This window comes from Rhipicephalus sanguineus, chromosome 8 (genome assembly GCF_013339695.2).
Source record: "Rhipicephalus sanguineus isolate Rsan-2018 chromosome 8, BIME_Rsan_1.4, whole genome shotgun sequence".
In the NCBI taxonomy this organism is placed as follows: Eukaryota; Metazoa; Arthropoda; class Arachnida; order Ixodida; family Ixodidae; genus Rhipicephalus; species Rhipicephalus sanguineus.
The window spans coordinates 87149889-87168765 of NC_051183.1; the positions used below are offsets into that span (position 1 = coordinate 87149889).

General features: G+C 44.1%; 1 protein-coding gene across 1 annotated transcript in view; it reads right to left on the reverse strand.

Moving 5' to 3' along the window:
* Positions 1-18877, reverse strand: part of LOC119403365 (phospholipid-transporting ATPase ABCA1) — a 73136-nt gene that overhangs the window by 34615 nt on the left and 19644 nt on the right. The window contains exons 3-5 of the mRNA XM_049418296.1: positions 7707-7835; positions 4446-4640; positions 3628-3765 (exon numbers count right to left, since the gene is read on the reverse strand). Of these exons, the coding sequence (XP_049274253.1) occupies positions 3628-3765; positions 4446-4640; positions 7707-7835 (462 nt within the window). The remainder of the gene's footprint in view (positions 1-3627; positions 3766-4445; positions 4641-7706; positions 7836-18877) is intronic.

Sequence of the window (18877 nt, forward strand, 5' to 3'; positions counted from 1 at the left end):
TCCAGCACTGTAATCGATGATACATTGTCTAATCGTTTGTTGTCCCTCTCACGAAGGAGTCTTTACAAATTGACATTACTGACCACTTCCTCATCTTTGCGCGCACTACATACCTGTCGACTATTCCTATTACAACGCTTACACCACGACTGGTTTCTTCAAATCATTCTTAGAAGCTGTATCTAATGCTGACTAGTTTGTTGTCCTTGACACCAATGATCCGCAGGTATGCTAGCTTCTCGCGATTTTTAATAAAGTTGCTATCGCATTATCACTCCTGGTCGCATCCGTCCATTTCTCGTCACCTTATTTCATTTCTGTTCAGCGCGCCCTTTTCTCATCTCTCGCTTTCTGGAATACATATCTGGTTGACATGAAAATATTGCAAATTCACGAATTCCATAAATACCTAAAAGCAAAGACGTCCGTCGCAAGGTTTTTGTCTTTTGTCTTGGGGGGGGGGGGGCGTATTGCGTTGCTTTGGGGTAGGGGAAGTGCTGGTATGGCTTGAAGGGTGGGGTTTGGGGGGCAAGAGCCCATTTTGCACCCACTGCAACGCCACTGCGCAAAACAATCTCTTTTGTCCAATACTGTGTCGCCCATAAATATGACTACTTACAGGGTCCCAACACTTATTCTAGTTTGACTTAGACTGTTTGTTTTGTAACACTTTATATTGACACAAGATGATTTCAAACTACGCGCGCTGGCCGATCCCTACGCTCTCCGAAGTGTTTGCGGCTACGTGCGAGCCAAAGCAAAAGTGTGGCGGAGAGCACGTGCCTGCGACCCAGGAAATAGCCGCTGCGCGCTAACCACGCGGACCACAAGAAAAGAAGGAGTAGAAGAAGAGGACTGTTCTTGGGACTGCTAAGAGACTCTCTTTTTGTTTATTCCTTCTCGGGCACAAGTTCGCCCCAACTAGTTTGGTTTATTAAAAGTGTATTCCTGAACTGTGCGTTACAATATTGTTGTATAACATCCTGGTCCCGAAATGTCCTTTCGAGTACATGTATGGCACATGATTTACACCGTTACTTTATGCTTCATGCGTCACTTGGCCGCAACCCTTACCGTATCTTTAATATTTGCAGGTTTTATATACCTTAATTATAGTATTCATGCTAAAAACCAGCTATTGTGTTTTGTACTCGACGTGTATGAACTTCTGTAACATATCTTTTACGTGCAGTTTGAAAAGCAGGTCCCATTCCGGTCCTTTACTTCGGGAGCTCCGTCTGTATAATAACATCCTAGCTGTTATCCTTTCAGTGATCTCAAAATCATCACAATTGAAAAAGAGGTGTTTTCGACCTCTTCACTTTTCACCTGAGTAATGTGTCATCTACCATGAGCACCTGTATAACAGGCCCACAGCCCTACACCACAACTATAATGAAATAGGGCCATGAGTACCTGCACATAATGAGCAATCGCTATGTAGCGAATATTGTGAGCGCGTGCGGTAGTATGAAAAATTCTGCATACTTCGCCACGTAAAACCGCTGAGTCACAGTGAGCAAGCTAGTGTTTGACGTTTGCAAGAACCAGGAAGCAAAAAGACACGTTAGAATTAATCGCAGCTGCAACTTTCAAGGAGCCCGCGAAGCCCGACAACGCAGCCAAAGCTACTAAAAAATTTACCAGTGGCGCCATCTCACGGCATGCATGTAAAAGTAGGACGCGGAAGCTGCGCCGGTCGCGCCTCTATATTATAATCTAGCCCACTCTAGTTGAGACTAATCCGGTGTTTCCACTTGCTGGCCTTGCGGGGAAATGTAATATTGTAACGACGTGGGATCGACGAGGACACGGAGAACGATAGGCAAACACGCGCTTTATCATTTAGAGAAACTGCCACGTCTTCTTCGTCCCCGCGATGGGCCAAAAACACTCGCGCTGCTTCGTTGCCATCGCCACTGGCACATACGCGCGGCATTATTCCCCCTTTAAAAATAAACATCGCCCCGATGTTCAACGTTCAGAAAGTGGCGATGGCAATATTATGCATGCGTAATACACAAGGGGGGGAGACACCAAAATATCGCGTGCGCATAATTACTTTTCCTCCTAAAACCAACTTTTGCACCTAGTTCCTCTCCTACTTGCCTTGCCGTATGATTTTCTTTAAGTGCAGAGCGCTTAAATGGCCCATGTTGTCGTCTCATTTCGTCGCTTGGCGTCCCGCTTGAATGCCAAAATAGGTGAAGAGAGGGGGCTACTGGTCAAGTCAGTACCCAAATAGGTCCAAAGAGAACGCTACAGGTTAAGTAAGTAGTTCCCAAGAGAGCGCTGCTGGTTGTCAATGCAACCTTTTTTTAATATTTTTATTTATTTATAGATGATGCGATCAAATACAAGATCTGGGCAGCGTGGTACATATGTAGGTGCATAACACCGAAAAATAACACAGGGGAAAGCAATGAGTTTCTTCACACACGTGCTTTGAAGAGGAAAACAAAAAGGCAAATGACGTTATACCAACACGTTTCATATCAAACAGACAATCAGTTAGCAGAAAGGAAAAGAGACACACGAACAATCTCAGCCAGACAAGAAAATGCTTCTACTGCAAGTGCTATTCAGATTTTGATAGGGACTCTTGTGTCAGTTTTATCTGGCGTTCACAAAAATAGGTCGAAACAGGGTGCTGCAGGTCAAGTCATTATCAAAAGAGGTGAAAAGTGGGCTGTACTTGTGAAGGCAGTACGAAGATATGTCAAGACAGGATGCTACAGGTCAAGTCATTACGATAATAGATCAAGAGAGGGAGCCACTGCATCACAAAGGAAGGTTTCCTTTCGCTCTTTAGGCGCCGAGTGGTCCGCACGTTCAGAAATCCAGCGCTTGTTTTCCCGTGAACGCCAGCACCGCCAAAGGCCTAATTCTTCTGTCCGAGCCAGCGAGCGATAGCGAAGCGCAAACGCCCGGACTTAGACGCAAATCTACAGAAGAGAGGCGGAGGCGAAACGCCGGCGAGTGTGAGGTAACCCTCCGCTTGGGAAGACTCAGACGCAAGCCGAGTGCCAAAAAAGACGGGCGAACCCGCAACACAAGAGGCAGGGGAATCCTCAGCTGTTCTCCACAATTTGTGCAGTCTTCACAGAGCGGAACTGTCTCCATTTTTTTTTCCCGAAACACATCCCTTTGCCCGTAACCCAAGCTGCGGGGTGTTGGCCAGCAGACGCGTCGTACAACCGCTTATAAGTTATACTTTCACAGGTAACTGAGGCTATCCCTGGTAAACTGCGTCGCCACTGTCTCGTATCTGCGTTGCCAGATTCCAAATGTCTGAATTTGGAACCATTACATTCCTTGCTGCTCGATTTTTTACGTCGTATTTCAGCATATTCGACAAGTAATCCGAGATTTCTCCTGGTCATAACTAGTTGTTCAAAGAAATATTTTCGGTACGTAGGCTCATACCAGCTAACCAAAAAGTATTTCGTCGAATCCTGAAGTGCGGCAATGCACAAATTCACAGACGTGCAATGTACTTCCGCTTATCGCTACCTAGATATATTCATACTAAATGTATCTCGTGCCTTTTATATAAACCTAATGAATGCCTATGAAGTTTGAAATCTTTTAACGCCTGAACCGAATATAGACGATTGCGGTGCTTACCGATCCAAAGTAGAGGACGTTCTCGAAGCAAGTCATGTCGTCGAAGAAGATGTCTGTCTGCTGACAGAAGCTGACCTTCTCGCGCACTTTCTGACGTTGCGCAGAGACGTCGTAACCGCAGACTGTGGCTGTGCCACTCTGTAGGGGACAGCATTACCTGTGTGATACAGTGAAATGATTTCGGTGAATGAACAGGCTGCAGTGAAGGCGTGTGCGTTGGTAGAGAAAAATAAGACGTAATCGACTCTTACTAGCGAAATCGCAAACACTTTCTTAAAGGGACACTGAAGTCAAACAATTAATCGGTTAAGATTGATAAATTTTCTCTGAAGGCTCTAACATCTTTAACTTTACAATCATAGGTTTATTAACACAGGTCAAAATCAAGGGAAAGTTCGAATTTTTAAATTTGTTGCCGTATTCTCCCCGCTTGACGTTGCGGATGTTTGCCGACGTTGGCACGACGAAATTTCCTGAAATTTAGTATGTTAACGGGCACATGACGCTTAACTTTCTTTTTTACATTTCTTGATCGATTCTGAGGAAACCTCGTGAGTGTATCTATTTTGCTTTCTGATTTCAAAGATGCATTTTTTTGTAAAATGCATAGGTATAAAAATACAATATATTTCATGTGCCGTTTGGGGAGCAAGAGATTTTCTAAAGTGAGAGAATCACAAAGGGAATCAGCATATTAAAATAGTCTGGAATCAGAACTGTGAGGAGCGCAAAAAAACTTAATCTCATGAACCCATTAGAACAAAAGTTATGGTATGTTAAACCTTTACGAGTGAAATTCCTGCTCGAAATTGACTCACTCGTGAATGTTCAATGCTTTCGACTGCTTTCAATGACAAGCTTTGCAATTTCATAGTGATCATTTGTTTCCTCTTACCTGTCAAAATGCTCATCATTGTCGTCTTCCCTGCTCCATTGTGGCCGAGAAGCACTGTGATTCTGGACGAGTACACTTTCAAGTCAAGGCCGCTTAACGCTGGCTTGTAACCAAAAACCTGTGCAAACGACGGTGCATAAATCAATGTTGATAATTGTTGCGTGCTAAGCTAATTAGGCGGCACAGCATTGTTCTTTGCCACACCGAAGACGTAATGATATTTTTTTTCCAATCCGCAAAGCCAAGTAAATAACAAAGACTGCCTAATTAGCTGTTTAAATCGTAAGTCTATCACAAGTTCCTTGTTACAACAGACGTCGGGCTTAATAAAAAGATTGGATTATTTCGTGCATGCTAATATAAATGATCTGTTTGTTATCTTTCCAGCATTTCTTTAAAGTGCAAAACAATTTTTAAATATAACTGGTAACTCAGCACAACGCGCCATTCTTTTGCTGCCCTCAGTGCAAGCCGAAGGAAAGTGAAAATGCTTCTGCGCGCATAGAGGTCATTTGAACGTGCTATCGGTGCCTGGAATGAACGTTAGGTGAATGTAGGGGCATGCTGGTTTAAAAAGTAATATTCGAGGAAAGAGCGGCCACCACGTGCGAATCCAGAGCTGGACCATAGGGAGCATTTTACGCAGCACCGGGATTTGTTTCTGCCCACTGCACTGTCTTTTCGGACCAATGAAGAAAGACAATGGAGGGGCTGTGGGGGACAGTTTGACAGAAGACAGAAACAATTGAAAAGTTACCACGAGCTAGGGTAACTCTTTCATTTTGTCGAAAGATGTACATTTCACGTACATCTTTCGACAAAATTTTTACCAAAACTCGTGAAGGGTAACATTGCGCGCATGATTTTCGGACCGCTCACTTGTCGTCAGTGCCTGCTACTATATAAAACAATAAAAGCATTGTAACGGCTGTATCGTAATACGAGGTACCAATGAGCGCGTTGTAGTGCAGTTGGCTTCCTCATAATGTCGGCTGCCGTTGTCCGTGGTGTTTGAACCCTTTCGCAAAAGAGCTATTTCCGCGAACAACGGTATGCCACGACATGAATTTTATGGGCTGTTGCGGGTTCAACTCGCCGGCAAAGAAATGGCTGGCTCTGCTGGATCTCTTCCTGCACTGTGGTATTAATTGCACTGCTGAAAATTGCTGCTAGGTCATGGCCATTCCCTCATGATTCTCGTACGGAGCACGCGCAGATTCTCTAGGGAAATGCAGGTGTTTCGCAACTACTGCACGTCATCCCACTTCTTAAAGCCAGCAACCGAGTCGAAGTCGTCTAAATAATCTTCAGCGTATTCAAAAAGGCTATGGTGGAAAAATTCAAGGACGCGCGATCTCGTGAGAACTAATAGGTGAACAGTTCCTGCGGCGCGAGTCTGGCATCCATGGCGTTTTCCCCTTGGTGCGCAAGCTTTTCCGTGACAAGCAGTGTAATTCTTCTGATAGTTCTTAACCCTCTGCAACACGCAATGTGATCTAATGTCTGTAAATTGGTGAAATTCATGTAATTCGATGTCACGTCTCTGGAGACCAAATTTAAAGCAAACGGAAGCGTTAGAATAAGTTATACTGTATTTAGAGGAAAAAACTATAATTACAACGCGAATAATTATCTCTTTTCCATATTTATTCCATATTTCATATTCCATATTTCCATATTTTTTCCGTATTTATTATGCCATATTTATTCATAAATCGAACACAACAGCCCACTCAAATTACACGCAATGTTTATCTACTGGTAGCGAGCATATTTCAAGCACAAGTGGTATAAAATAACTTTAGGTGACAAGAATGCTTAATTTGATAATAGCTCGATTTCTTTCGTCTCTTCCTTGACAATAGCGCACAGAAATGACCAAAGTAAGTTTTGTCTCCAAATGAGAACGCCGTGTCGCAAAGGGTTAACATTGAAACTGTCTATGTTTACTGAGGCTCTCTCGGTGTAACGCCAGTAACTACAGATTCCGAGAGTTTACACCCTCAATAGAGTATGGGACAGCTGTCGACTTCTACTGCATCGAAAACATCTACTATAAAAGAGGAATGCATTGGGTCAATTGATGCCTGTCCAGACTACATCCTCGCTGTGCTTTGCTCTCAAATGCCACGGGAACGGAACCCTGACACCGGGCGAGCATTGCGCGCAATTTGTTCTGGTATCTGTAACTCTTTTTCCGCATATTTCATGTATGCATCGCCCGATGGAAGTACGAAGGCCAGTACCAGCTTCAGAAGTGCATTCCTTACCGAGCGGCAACTCTTCTCGAGTAAAGGATGCCCTGCGGCAGCATTTGCTTGATAACATAAATGAATTTGCCAGCGTTTTATACTGCTCATACACGTGCAACACATCTGCGCCAATGACAATTCGCGCATTTTCTAGCGAACACACAAATACAGCAGATGTGCTAAAAGTCAAAGCAAGCACGCGATGCCGCTAATCACAAAACAATTATCTCGAAATATTCAATTCTTCTATGTACACATAAGTGCACCCATTTTCTTTTGGGCTTCAGAAACGAAGTTTCAAATGCGAGGATGAACCTAGTAAAATGCTCGTAGAACGCGTCCCAACACTGCCTTCAGTGGCGTAGCCGGGGAGGGGGGGGGGGCATGTGCCCATGTGTCCCCCCCCCCGAAATTTTTTCCACATGAGATACAGTGCACAAAATGACACTCGACCCCACTTATCTGCCCGGACCCCATGTCGGATCAAGGAGGTGCTGCCCCGAAAAAAAATTCTGCATACGCCACTGACTGCCTTGAGTATACTACTTGTCACTTCGAGGTATTTCCTTCGTGCTCAACGAAGTACGTTAAGCTCATAATCTCTGTGAATACGTTTCTGAGAACCTCTACATGTTGGACGTAAAGGTAATCCCAATAGCACACGTCAGCGATACTTATGAATAGCGCCTCTAGGTGCTTTGTCCTATAGGCATAAATCGAGAGAACGTTTCCCACGATAATTTGTAGATTCTTATGGTAATCACGGCTGATATTATTCGCTAATTATTATTCAGTATCGCAAATGGCACATGCACAACTCCAAATGCGAGTTACCTTCCACCGGAAAGCATTCCTTGTGATCAAGAATTGAACATAGTATTAACCACCTCGAACTTAAACATGGCATTATGTAAGTGTTATGCTTTTCTCACCTTGGTGAGGCCATTGATATCAATGATAACCTTGCTGTCTGGTGGAAGTTCCTCAAATCGGGCCGGGTCCTTGTTTGTTTTGACCTCTCCTGCAGTGCTTGCGTTGACTTCGGGGTTCCAGTAAGAAGACTGCAAGCATTGAGCCAACATACACACTCAGAGGCAGTACTCCAGCGCAGATATTTTGTTTACATTTCAACGGGCAAAGCGGAGTGCCTTGATTCGAAAATTCCGGCAGGTCCTTTGGAGGCATTAAGTTTTTAACTGCGTTGCTTATACAGGCGTATATTTGCTTCGGTCTCCTTTGTTTTATTGCTTTTAGGGATGCAATGTGATAAAGAAACACCTTCATAGAATTTCATTTCGTCTTCAAGTAACATTGTGTGTCAACTGCTTTTGGGTAGTTCCAAATGAACTTGAAAGGTGTCACCTCCAAGGCATGAGCACTGTAGTACGTTTAATGACGAGAGAACCAGAGGTATATTGGGATATGTTGAAAACCTAAATAAAACGTTGCGTACTTATAAAATTATTAAGAATCTTTATGGCACTTCTAAGATTGGTATATTCAGACAGGTAGCCTGTTTTAAATTTCAACAAAACTTAGAACGCAATCCTAATATTGTTTAGCGTCCTATGCTTACAATGATGAAAATGAAGCAGTAAAAAGCAATAAAGATATTTGAAATATTTTCGAAGAAGCATACTTCCGGTATCATTAAAATGATCTTCTGATATAGAACATTCAACGATCATTAAGAAAACATTCAAAGACGTGGCTTTGGCTCCTTGTGGAATTACAAGCTGTACAAACAAAAGTTTGCTTCCGTAAGCAGATAATTTGCACTTGATATTCAAAAGACTCACGTAAAGGCAATACATAATGCATTGCCAAATTGAGGGCATGACACCAATCTTATTCCTTGTGGTCTCTGGTAGCAGTTGAAGAGCGCCTAAATTTCACAATTCATTACAGAGACAGTGGGCCAATAGTTAAATAGAAAATAAGGGAATGTGTACGTTTCAATGAATACGAAAATTCACCGAAATAAAAAAAATTCGGAAGACTGGCGCTACTCTTTCGGCAGCGCCTATAGAAGAATGTTGTGGTCCTTACGGAAAGAAAGAAAAGTGGAGGCTGTCGGTTATTGGTGCTCCAAGGAAGAACCTTGGAAAGGTACCAGGCCAGGATTGCCATGAGAACATCAGTCACAAGCATCATTGTCCATATTTCAACAATTGTTATGTTGTCCTTGTGGAGTACTTTCCTGGTTACAAGTGACCATGACGCACTTCCTGCAATGACAAATATATTCAGCTATATGGAAAACCCTTCGCAGAAATTACACACATGCACTTAGCATGTTCATACTTGCTGTTTGTAGCGTTTTTTCTTAAAGGAGCAGTGAAAAAATTTCAAGTTCGAGATGAGGCCTTCACTCGATAGCTTGGTACGCGCAAGTCTTTTAAGCGAACTACGAATTGTGTGGGTTACGTACAAGTTCTCTTATTTCGAGAGCAAACAGCGTGCGAAGGCTCAACAGAGCATGCAGCACACTGCGACATCGACAGTATTATGACGTGTTGATTGGGCCCCTAGTCCACGCCCCAGTCGCTGAGTGACGATACGCTAGTAACGATAACGTCCACGATTTCAGTGTCGTCAATGTGGTTCCAGCTGGCGGCAACGTCTGGCAGCGGCTTCACTTCGATCGTCTGCGTTGGTTCGTCTCAAATTCTGCGTCGTCGCCGCGTCACTCCGGATGGTGTATCGTGTGCTCGTCAGCGTGTGATAATTCGGAACGACCATATCAATAGCATTACGTACCAGCATGTCGTGAAGCAACTCTGCGTGACTTAAACCAGTGGCGTTTAGAGTACCGAAAGAAGGAATTTATTTGTCGCAGAGAGTTCCAAAAGTCGTTTATAAAAGCTTCCAGGTTGGACTGCGCAAGCAATTTACGTATCTCCACGCGTATCCGCAAAGCATTCAATGTTGGCCTTACGCCCAGAGAATGTTTCTCGGAATGGTCAATGCACACCAGCACGAACGCCTGGCTGGGAACGAGACCCGCAGGGCGTCGACAGCATGCGTGGGTGGGTGGGTGTGTGGTGAAAGAAGGCGATCCCGGCATAATAGAAGAATCGGCAGACGCAAATGGAATTCTATTCTGAGCAGTGTGGACGTATTTCACCTTTAAGACGTAAACCATTTGCGTTGAACAAATCGTTTGTTTATGTTAGCCACCGGACTGCTTATTTCTGTGGACAGATTAGAAGCGCCTGTCCTGTCGACAACGTTTCTTCCTGTTCAGTGCTCTTGCCAGCCAGTATGGCCCAAAGATGCGTCTCCAGGTGCCTACTCGCCGCTGCTCGAACTGGTGTCGATTTGAGAATGACTGATTTGCAAAGGATCGAAGCGAAAATGATTCGCGACGTCGCGAATCGCAGCAATTTCCAAAACCTTACTATTTTCTTCACCACTTGTAGACACTGATGACACGCGGCTACGACGACGGTTGTGACGAAGACATGACTACACGTGCGCGCTTACCAGACGAAAGGTTGGCTGTAACTCGCGCCACCGTTTTGCGTCGCCCAGCGATCAAAGAGGCACTTTCGTGGTGTAACCCCGGGGGTGACCGTGGCGGTGACCGTGCGGCAGCGCTGCCAACGCTACAAAGTGGTGGGCTTCGCACCCGTTCTGAACGGCGCTCGTTACTGGTCGTACTAATCAATACTACGTATATTTATTCATCGCCTCATGGCATTATCGGTGGTGAATCGTTACCAGGGAGTCGATAACTATACATGGACGCGAAAAACGCGGCATGTGTAAAGTTGATGCCACTGCTCCTCTAAACACTACTGTCGCTGGTAGTTAGATCATATGTGCTGCAGTATATGTTGTATGAAAAGGTTTGCTGGATTTCATGTTCTTATCGAAGTCTTGTTGGAAGACCGTTTGTAACCACATTCTATAAACAGTTATGATGCGCAATTTGTGACGTCGACTTTTGAGCCAAATAAACACCATAAAAAGCAAAAAAATATCAAGAAACAAAGCGTCAGGAGTAAAGTGTTGCAAAATTAAAATTAAAGTAATAAAAAAATAATTGAGTATATAGGCCGCAAGAACACATAAGCTAAGCGAAAAACTATAAATACAACTCAAGACGCAGCCGTAAATACATGCAAGAGGCTGAAAATCCAAAACCCGTGTCCATACGATGCGAATGAAATAATTGAACTTCGTGTTCTTCATTATTTTAACTGCTGTATATTGCAAAAGCATTTGCAGAGGAATTTAACTCCGTAAAAATGGAGTCGATAGAATATGCTGTAGACTGTAAATCATGTATTACGCAAGCACGGCCCCGGTATCAGAAACACAGCCCCATTGTCGTTCATTGGAACCCGCGTGTATTCCCACTACATCGGCCGACAATGTTAACCGTTGGGCTTTTACACCGAATACAGAAGCTATGATTATGAAATGTGCCGTAACGGAAGGCTCTGAAAATTTCGACAACCTCGGTATTTTTAGCGTGTACCTAAGTATAAGCAACTGGCCTCAAGCGTTTTGCCTCCATCGAAATGCAGCCGCCGTGGCCGGCATAAACAAAAGTTGTCTTGGGTAAGTACGCTACTGTCGCTGAGAGTGCCGACTGGTTGGGAAGAAGGTACAAGGAAGAAAGGATTTCAGGCTGTTGTAAGCAGTCTCTCTTTAGAGCTGTGATATATTATACAACACTGTACAGGGCGTCCGCAAATGGAGAAGTCAATCTATATCAATTCTGGAGGGTAAGCGATAGAAAGTGATAATGTAAGCTGTTCTTCCTCGAAACCTTCTCTATATTCATACTTGCAATAAAGGTGATGTAATGTCACCTCTATAGAACAGTAAACCAAATGTAGTAATAAAAACATTTCTACAACCGTCATAGACGGTCCGTTACCAGTTAAATATGCGACAGTAACATAACATATACTACAACAACAACAACGTTGCGGTTGCGTTCGTTGCGGTTAGGCATAAGCGTACGAAAACAATAACAATATAGCTCTTCGCCTATAGCTGATCAGAATAAATAGACATCTGCCATGCAACCTAGGCGTAAGGCAACTGATCTCGTAGCAGAAATTTTTTTATTGGGAATCGTGCAAAGAACAGTGGAAGTACGAACCTTCGTAGTCTCTAGCGATGAGCATGATCCTCATGACACAAAACAAAGCGCTGTGGGGTATTATGCTGGCTATCAACTTGCTCCCCTTTGTTTGCAACAAGTAAGCGGGCAGTGTTACGGGTCCCGTCGATTTTGAGATCATCCCAGGCACGTAAAGAGTCAGCAGGAGCGCAGCAATAAATGCAAACCAACCTGCAAAAATTACAGAAATCCATAACTCGTTTACTCAAGTGACACGCGTTTGCTTTTCGTTTTCTTGTTTCTTTTTCTATTTATGCATAAAAATGTAAATAAAACCTGTTGTTGGCTTTTGAGGAACCCTCGCCCACTTATCACTACATGACAACAAGTGGTATTTTTATGAAACGCGAACCCAAATGACAAAAATACACTCACTACGTAAGTGTAGCAAATTTTACGCCGCAGGAAGATCCATTTGTTGAGTGCCAATGTTATAATGCAGACTCTACAGATTGATTTAGCTGATGATTGGGTAAGAAGTGACAGACACAAAAATACAAACGGTTGATAGCAAGGAAATTGACACTATTGAAAATCTAACATATGAGAACTGCGTAATAAAGGGTGCAGTGTAACAAGGCAGTAGACTGATACACATGCTCCCATTCTTGCTGAATATGCAAGCGCGTCAAGGGGCAATTCATTTATGGCATGAAATGCGCGAATTGAAAGGTTCAATTCTTCCGAGCTTTTCAATCGTTTCTTTTATCGGCGAACGTTGGTTTATGTGGTTGCATTTGCATGGCAAAATGAAGTTCTCTTTGATATGAAGCATGTAGTCCCTACTTGAACCCTCTGAACGAACCCTTCGAACCAAGTTGTCGCTTTTCACGGCGGTATTTGCCTATCGACTGCTGTGTTGGCGAGCAGTAACAAGAAAAACAAGATTATCAGGTTGCGAGATACAGTTCGGGCATTAATGAAGCACGTAAAAACGTAACAAACATTTCACCATTATATTCTCTTGTAGAAACATTCAGTGTATGCACGCTTATGCCTGAGCCGTTGTTGGTGCCTAGCGCATCTTAGCAAGGTGTACAGTGGTGAAGCAGCTTTGAGCCACTGAAGATAACTAAAATAGTAGTTAAGACATGGCTTTTTCGACAGTATACGTAATATGTAGCAATTTTTAGGGTCAGACGAGTACCATAACCACGACCTTCATCACGGGTTGATCGCACTATTGATATTACATCTACGCACAAACGGTGCCTTAAGTAGCGCTATCCTACCTGACATTGATCACAGCATTGGCTTTATTTAAAGATGCTCAAACGTAGACGACTTAGCCGCAGTTCATGGCGAAATCGCCAGATATCTTTGGAAAATATATATTGCAGATATCGGTTCTGTCGATAGCCGCATGAGAAAAGGGTGTTAATGAAAAGAAAAAAAAAGTAATGTATTCTAGACATTTCTAGCAGAAAGCTTGAAGAAAGCTTACACATATTTTTTCTAACGCAGATCTACAAGCATGTGGCTAATCATGTACTTTTTTTTATTCTGGCACAATGGAAACAACATGGACATTGAGACAGTTTGCCGTGTTTTGTTTTCATGACGAAAACCGTCTTCTGTCGTTGATCCAAACATAGAAGCAAGCTCCTTCACAGGTTACGTTTTGGAAACTTCCTACAGTCGACCAGTAGGCCATGCGAGCGCGATCAGACCACAAGTAGAGACAGGGTACGACTTCACGCAGGCGTTGAATGTTCGCTAATTACAAATAGCTCCGTATATATACCCTGGAAATCATTACTGCTAGTCATGTTGTGCCGTCTCTCGCTCAAAGATGCAACCAAAACACAATGTAAAAACAACAGAACGTGTCTCTCGTGAAAGCATACGATTTTGCCTGTGCGCTCCTTAGTGTTTACGGAATCAACAGTCAAGATTTTTTTATTTATTTAATATATTTCACACAAAATTTTACCATCGCGTCGAAAAATCCTAAAAATCTAGGAAAGCAATGTTTGCTCAGCTAAATGCCGCTACGATTTGATTGAAATGAGAACGAAATATTTAATAATGCAATGTCTTCCTCTCTTTTTTGTCGCTCCGCGTTGATTGCAAGAGGACAGGCAGCAGGGTTCCCGCATTGTAAGCAGTGAAAACGTAATAAAAATATTAGAACCTTTCGAACCGTTTGCGAAGACGGAAGGCGACGGAAGCTTGTGAAGTGTTCTGACGGTGAGGTGTCGCGCGTATGATTGGCGTATTGTTTCTCGCCATAGCAGCAACCACTGCGGAAAGCATGACGCAGCGGTGTCTCGTGCGTCGGCGACACCGCGCGGCAAGCAGCGACATGCCGTCCATATTTCTCTTCGCACTGCCGGCGCGAGAGTCCCGTCCCGCCAGGAAGGTTTCGCGGCGCGCGTGCGCGCCGACGATCGGCACTCGCTGACCGACGACGACGGGTGCACGGTAGAGGAGAACAAACTGACACTGTGCATGTCTGTTGCTATGACGACGCCCGTGCGAGGAGGGAGAGCAATAAATAGACGTTGTCGTTCTTTAATGTCAAAAGCTAATGGAAGATCGTTTGCTGGGTGTGTAGCGGGTAGAGTACAGCTTTAGCTCCAAAATTGGCGATGGATAGTTCCCAGTACATTCGCGAAGTACACAGACAAGTGAATACGGGCCTGCGCGTCAGTCGTCCAGGGTCGTCTGCTCCAGCTGACATCACCAATAGAGTTAGGTTTGCAAAGACACCTACGAGATGGCGCTACGCATTTCGCACGTTAACGACAGCGTAGATGTGAGACAAACATGGCGCTCACCTTTGGGGAACACCCACGTGAGAAGTATGGGAAGCATACTGAAGCCAATCTGGAACATGATGAAGGAAACGGTTATCAAGCTCGCATCTAATCCATGGGCGAATGTCGATCCCTGGTATTTCACCAGAGTCATCATTAGGATTGCGATGAAACATTCCACGAGGCCTGTGATAAAACAAGTGAGGTAGTGGCCCCAGAAGAATTCGGCATCGGATAATCCCATCACACCTTGGTGATCCTAAAAAAGAAGGGTAACACAAATGATTAGAGTTCTATTTGAAGGACCCTACCTAAGGCGTACTCTTCCTGAAAGTTATTTAATGTTAAAAGGCTATTGCTGATTATAATGATCTGCGTTCTAGCTTTTTAAACAGTCGGGAATGAATTTTCATAACAATCGTTTACTATTATATCGGTGCGTGTTGCTGAACACCGGGCGGCCAACAGAAATCATGGGTCCCCCGTTACTGCGTGTTTCATGATAATAGCCCAGTTTTGGCAAGGAAAACCCCAGAGATCATGAAATTTAAAGGGTACACACACAACACCTTAAGGACTACAACATGATCAAGAAGAAATAAATGAACTTGGTACAAGTTCACCAGAAAAGAGTGTCCACCTATTTCAAGGTTTCTTCCATTTTTTCCCTTTTTAGCCCAAATAAATTCTGTGAATACGAGTTCTTGCGTAGTTCAATCGATATAGGGACCAACTCGATAAGAAAAGGTTTGAAGGACGTATTTGAAGGGACATTGAAGTACTTCATCGACGCCTGAAAAACGCTTTCGAACAAATGAAATGCCTTCGAGAAATACGTAGCCGAAATACTTTTTTCACTAAACTTGCACGACCGAAACGTGAGGACTTCTATGTGTCCCTTTTCCATGAGCTTTCAGTTATTCTTTTACGAAGAAGCGAGACGGCGCCAGTTGCGGCACCCCGTCTACGGCATTTCCTATGATTTTCACTGCGCGACGGAGAGCAAGCGACACTCGTTCTCTCGTCCACATGCACACTTCTGTTAAAAATGGGAAACACGCACTCAACACTGCTACAGCCAGATTAGTTAGCTTAGCCAAATTGTACTGGATACGAAGTGCACTGATTTTGACGTGGTGCAGCCAGTAGGCTTCATGTCTGATCAGCCAATGACAACGTTGTATGGGAACCTGCCCTGCTGGCGTAATGAAACTGCTGCTGGAGGACGGCTTTGAGAGCCGGCAGCAGCTGTGCTCTGTAGTTCACAGCGCAAGCTGTTATGCTGAATAGAAGTGGGCAAGTTTAGAAGTGGGCAAGTTTGTAAGAATTCATAGCAACTATAAGCAATATAAGAGCATTCCTTCGTCCTCATTCTCGTTGCGTTGTTTTGCTTATATTCGCTATGGATATCTTTCAGATCACAAAAGCCGATTTTACTGGCGTAGCTTTCCTCGGCCCCGGCCTGTGCCCGTCGAATCTATCGGGCACATTCAGGAAAAAAAAGGTTCCACGCGGATTCGAACCTAGGCTTTCTGCGTGACAAGATAGCCTTCTACCACAAGGCGACGCAAGGGCTCAAAAACTCTTTTTTTCGGAAATAGAACATATACAAGCCACATGTATGACGAGGACACGCGTTAACAAATCTACTCTAGTCCAGACTCCAAAGCGTAGATCGCAACATGCATCATACCAGGCGAATTTCCTAACCAGTAGTTGGTTTAAGGCTTCCCGCCCAATAAAGAGCACTCGGCCACAACTTTTCATTATCCTTACCAACCTCCACCACAGCAACCAGAGTGTATAGGTACGCAGGGCGCGCATATTACCTTTGAAAGGTGTAGACGGTGCTTCGCTACTTCGTAAAATGGTTTCAATATTGCGCAGTGAATACTCAGGAACTATACCAGCACTAGGCGTATAAAGCGAGTTTACAAAGGCATCTATGGACACAGCTCCGCCAACTTACACTGCGACGATACTGCGCGTTTTACGCAGGCCTTTGTGTTTTAGTAACCGCTGCGAATTATTAACGCGATAGCGTTAGAGAGCTCGTGTCGCAGAAATTCCGGTGTCGGTGTCGGCACCGTTGGTTGTGAGCGAAAAATCGTCCGTGAGCGAAAAATCAAGAAGCAAATAAAATAAAGAATAAAATGTTCGGTCCCATTGAGGATCGAACCCGGGCCGTTCGCGCGGCAAGCAGGTGTCATACCGCAAAGCCACGATGTTACTTGCAGCTGCTTCAGAAAAAAACACTACCTAAATGTCATGTAGTGAAGGAGTCTCCTTAACGCATTTTGTTCGGCAGGTGTCACGACAAAAACGAGCCCACTCGACGATTTGTAGGCGCGTTGGCGAGACCATCAAACTACTTCGAAAAAGGCCGGGATAGTGCAGTCATCGCCGCTAAAAACACACAGGAACTTTCAAACAGCTCTAAAAATGGACAGCTATGTCCATCTATCGGAAAACATATCAAGCCAACGCTGGCTTTCTAGAGGAGGTGTTGATCAAGCAAACAGCAAACGCTAGATAATGTGCTGCTATCTATGAGGCATTGTGATAAACATGTACTCAATAAATGGAAACCCCCACTGACGGTATCGTGTGCAAAACATGCCGATGTCAATACTGATGGGACAAAAAAATTCACAGCATATCTACGGGTTAATGATGAAGAGCTTGGGCGAAGCTCCTGAAGCAATCATGGTTACACCGTGAAATCAGTGGTTTCGCTCAGCAGTAATCAAAGCGATAGCCCAGTACATCATCAAAGACGTGACAAACACTGTATATATTTACACAAGACATTTTATTAATCGTAAGTGGTAGCTAGACGTGGTTTCCGTTCCCCCTTCATTATAACGGCTTTATGGTCGGTGAAGTGATGGATCGGTGATGGGTCGTAGTGGGATGTTTGCAAAGATGAAGGAGTGGGCAGTTTGCAAAGGTGGCTACGCCGGACAACGGAGACGTGACAAGGTTAGACTAAGAGGAGCTTCGCCCCTAATATATGGCGGAAATTTCGGGGTTGTTTGTATACTTACCGCAGTTCCTGTGGAAAATTCATACTGTATTGTATTGATTCGCCGGATCAAGGGAATGAGGAACCCAAGCATAAGTATCGTTTGTAGTAGCTGTGCGTAATGGCTTGAGAATCCATCGAACACCCAGCCAGGCATTTTGCCTATGGTAACCTGGACAATAAAGATGCATTCATCGGTTAGTGGGATTGTGAAACCGCAAAGGACTTCATGCATGGTACGCCACCGGCTTGTTTTGATGCCACTCAGACAGAAAAAAAAAAGACAGGCGGGCAGAGCTTTTTCTTTTGCTTGGCACCATGTGGGGCAGCGTGAAACGGTACAGTAAAGACAGAATGGTGAATTTGTTTGCGTGGTTTTTTTACATCAATTATTTTATATCGACAAAAGCAGATTCTGAGCCAAGAACACGAGACCTTCCACGAAATGCTACTATTGGCTGCCTTCAGTGATGTAATTCCTAAGGAACTTGAACCCCTTCATTGCAGCGGACTACTCATGTTTGTTTGCATGAGCAAATACTTGATCATGTATTTATTGTAGATACACCTTGCAGAAATCAATAAAATTGCAATGTCCATTATCGTGGCAATTATTCATTGAATTTTTCCGTAACATTCTTACCAAATATGAGGGTTCACAATTTATGTTCATTGTAATCTAGGACTACTAGCACGGGCAACTAGAATCATTGAAGTGATACAGGGAATAAATCAGTACGCATATAAATATGTTAGGGGTTTGTTCAGCTTCTATTTGTATTAACGCTTTCTGACGAGAAAAAGATTACACCATCTCCCGCTAAAGGGAAGTATGTGTGGATGCGAAGCAGCGGGGAGATAGTTCGCTTGAGCGGGAGTTGGTGTAATTTTTTTTTTCCTTGCGTTCTCGAGCCTGTGCCTTCCTCTGGCATAAAATCAGCACTGTCTTCAAGTCTCCATCCAGCTCCCGATGCGAGGAACTGCCGGCGTCCGAGGTATTCGACTCCCGCAAAGTCGCAAGATCATGTGCGTCTGCCTCTCTGCAGTCCATGCCATTGGTGTCGTCGTGGGATGCTTCAGCGAGGGAAGGAGAGCACGAGCGCCCCGCGTCTAGAGACACAGAAGCAGAGGCGTCTAGTTAACTACTCCGAACCGTGGCTGAAAGGGGGCACTTATTTA